The sequence below is a fragment of the Bison bison genome, unplaced genomic scaffold (genome assembly GCF_000754665.1).
Source record: "Bison bison bison isolate TAMUID 2011002044 unplaced genomic scaffold, Bison_UMD1.0 scf7180017864487, whole genome shotgun sequence".
NCBI lineage: Eukaryota > Metazoa > Chordata > Mammalia > Artiodactyla > Bovidae > Bison > Bison bison.
The window spans coordinates 2,798,875-2,801,091 of NW_011495047.1; the positions used below are offsets into that span (position 1 = coordinate 2,798,875).

Here is a 2,217-nt window from a genome sequence, read left to right on the forward strand (position 1 = left end):
CCGGCGGCTCGATTCCGCCGCCGAGAGATTCCGGGCACCTGGGGCCGAGGGAGCCCAGCGCCCCGCCTCGAGCGCAAACTGCTGGCAGCGTTGCTCGCTGCGGGGCGAGTCTGCGAGATCTGGAGCCCCGCGGGGACCCGGGGCCCCCATTCCAGTATGAGGGCCATTCATCCGGTGGTTCTTTCACGGAATTTTGCAGCGAACGCCAAGCCGAGCTCCAGAAAGCGCGGGACAGATGGCCGTGGGCGTGGTCTCGCGCGCCCCGCCTCCCGGGACTCGGACTGGCCACGCCCGCTACGGTATTGCGCCCACGCTCTCCGTCACTCCGGACCTTTAAAGGCGAAAAGTCTCCCCTCCCAAACACCCCCCGCCCAATCCCGCCCCTTCCACACCCGACACAGCCTCCCCTCCCCCACCTCGGATCGCTCTTCGTCTTCTTAGCCCTGCAGCTGTGGTCTCATTTCCGAGTCTCTCCCCTCTTTCTTCTCTGCTCTATACTAATTTCCAGCCCATCTCCGTTTGTCTCCAGATACGGTAGACACTTGGACTGCACACACACCCCTACTTCCTCCTCGAAATGCCAAGCACAAAGTATGCCTTCTTTCCAAGGACTCTCCTTGGAGTGAAGGAACAAGGAAGTAAAAACAAAAAGCCACTAATTTAATCAAGGTCTTCTGATAAAAGTTTCCTTGACTCCGAACCCACCCCACCAGGTTGCCAAGCTTATCGAAAGTAGCTAGAAATGTGGAACCCTTTGAGAAATGGCTTTTGGCCATATTCACAGTGCTCACACTGGTCTTTCGTTTTGGTTATGATCTTGCTTGTTCCAGGAAGGGGCATTAGTGCCTTTGATCAAATGGAAATAAATAAAACCAAACGGCTAAAAGAATTTCAGGATTTAAAATTTTGTGTTCATTTTTAAAGTTTCACATTTCACTACTCCCCTACCTCCTCCTCCCCGCCCCCGGCCGCGCAACACACATATTCTTCTCTTTAACCCCCCAAATTAAAATACATGTATATGAATCTCTGGATAGACTTTCAGAATCTAATTATTAACAGGCTCTCTGAATTGGAATGCTGGAGAAGACAGTCGCTTGGACAACAAGGAGATCAAACCAGACAATCCTAAAGGAAATCGAGCCTGAACATTCATTAGAAGGACTGATGTTGAAGTGCCAATACTTGCCCCCTGACGTGAAGAGTGGACTCACAGGAAAAGACCCTGATGCTAGGAAAGACTGAAGGCAGGAGGAGGGGGCGGCAGAGAATGAGATGGTTAGATAGCATCACTGATTCAATGGACATGAATCTGAGCAAACTCTGAGAGACAGTGAAGGACAGGGGAACCTGGCTTGGTGAAGTCCATGGGGTCGCAAAGAGTCTGACATGACAGCCACTGAACAACCACAACAAGATCCTCTGACAGCTTAACTTTGCTAAAGGCTAATGGTGGAGAGCTAGCTAACAGAAAAAAAAAAAAAACTTAGTTTCTGATTTCCAGTTCTTTGTTTCCAGGTGCTTGCTTTATTAGAAAGTGCTAACTGTTTTCCTGTCTGCTTTAGGTAAATGACTGCAATGGTGGAAATTCCTACCTGTATTTGAAGGACCAAGTAGTATGGTGAAAGACATATTTTGGAAAGAGAGGACCTTCTGAGATCTGCCAAGTCATTAAAAAAAAAATGTACAAGGAGTAAGAAAACCTGAATCATACCTGGCTGATTTGATGCCTGACCTGGGGCCAGTTACTGCTAAATTACAGTTAACTGAAGTTTTTGAGTGTTTTAGACACTCTATATATTTAAACTCATTTATTCTTCACAACGAACTAAGGAAGTCGCACTATTCCCATAGTTTCCTTAAGAACTTTGAAGCACAAGGAGGTTAAAAATCAAGCACCAATAAACAGTAGAGTCAGGATTCCCACAAGTTTAAAGGCTTGATCCCATTTTATTAATAAATTATTTTCCTGTTTTAAACCTGTGACTTCATGTTCTTTTCATTCCATTCATTTGCTTAACCAGTAATCACTGAGCTTATACTAAATGTCAGCCACTGTTTTAGGTGATGGGGACATGGAGGAAACAACTGCTTGCCCTCTTGGAGTTTTATTCTTTACATGAGTTACATACATTGAATCCTCTGTCCAAAAATAGGAGATATTTATTAAGTTAACTTTAATGTACGTGAAAATCAACTGCAGGTTAATGCCTTCCC

The 2,217-nt window shown here is 46.3% G+C and overlaps 1 protein-coding gene across 2 annotated transcripts in view; it reads right to left on the bottom strand.

The window, feature by feature from the left end:
* LOC105005160 (chromosome unknown open reading frame, human C6orf141) overlaps nt 1-237 on the bottom strand; it is a 4,434-nt gene extending 4,197 nt beyond the window's left edge. For both annotated transcript variants that reach the window (XR_827291.1, XM_010863037.1), the window contains exon 1: nt 12-237. Coding sequence is in view for 1 of the 2 variants with exons in the window: in XM_010863037.1 (XP_010861339.1) it covers nt 12-171 (160 nt within the window). In the remaining variant the exon portion in view is untranslated. The remainder of the gene's footprint in view (nt 1-11) is intronic.
* Between the last annotated feature and the right edge of the window lie 1,980 nt (nt 238-2,217).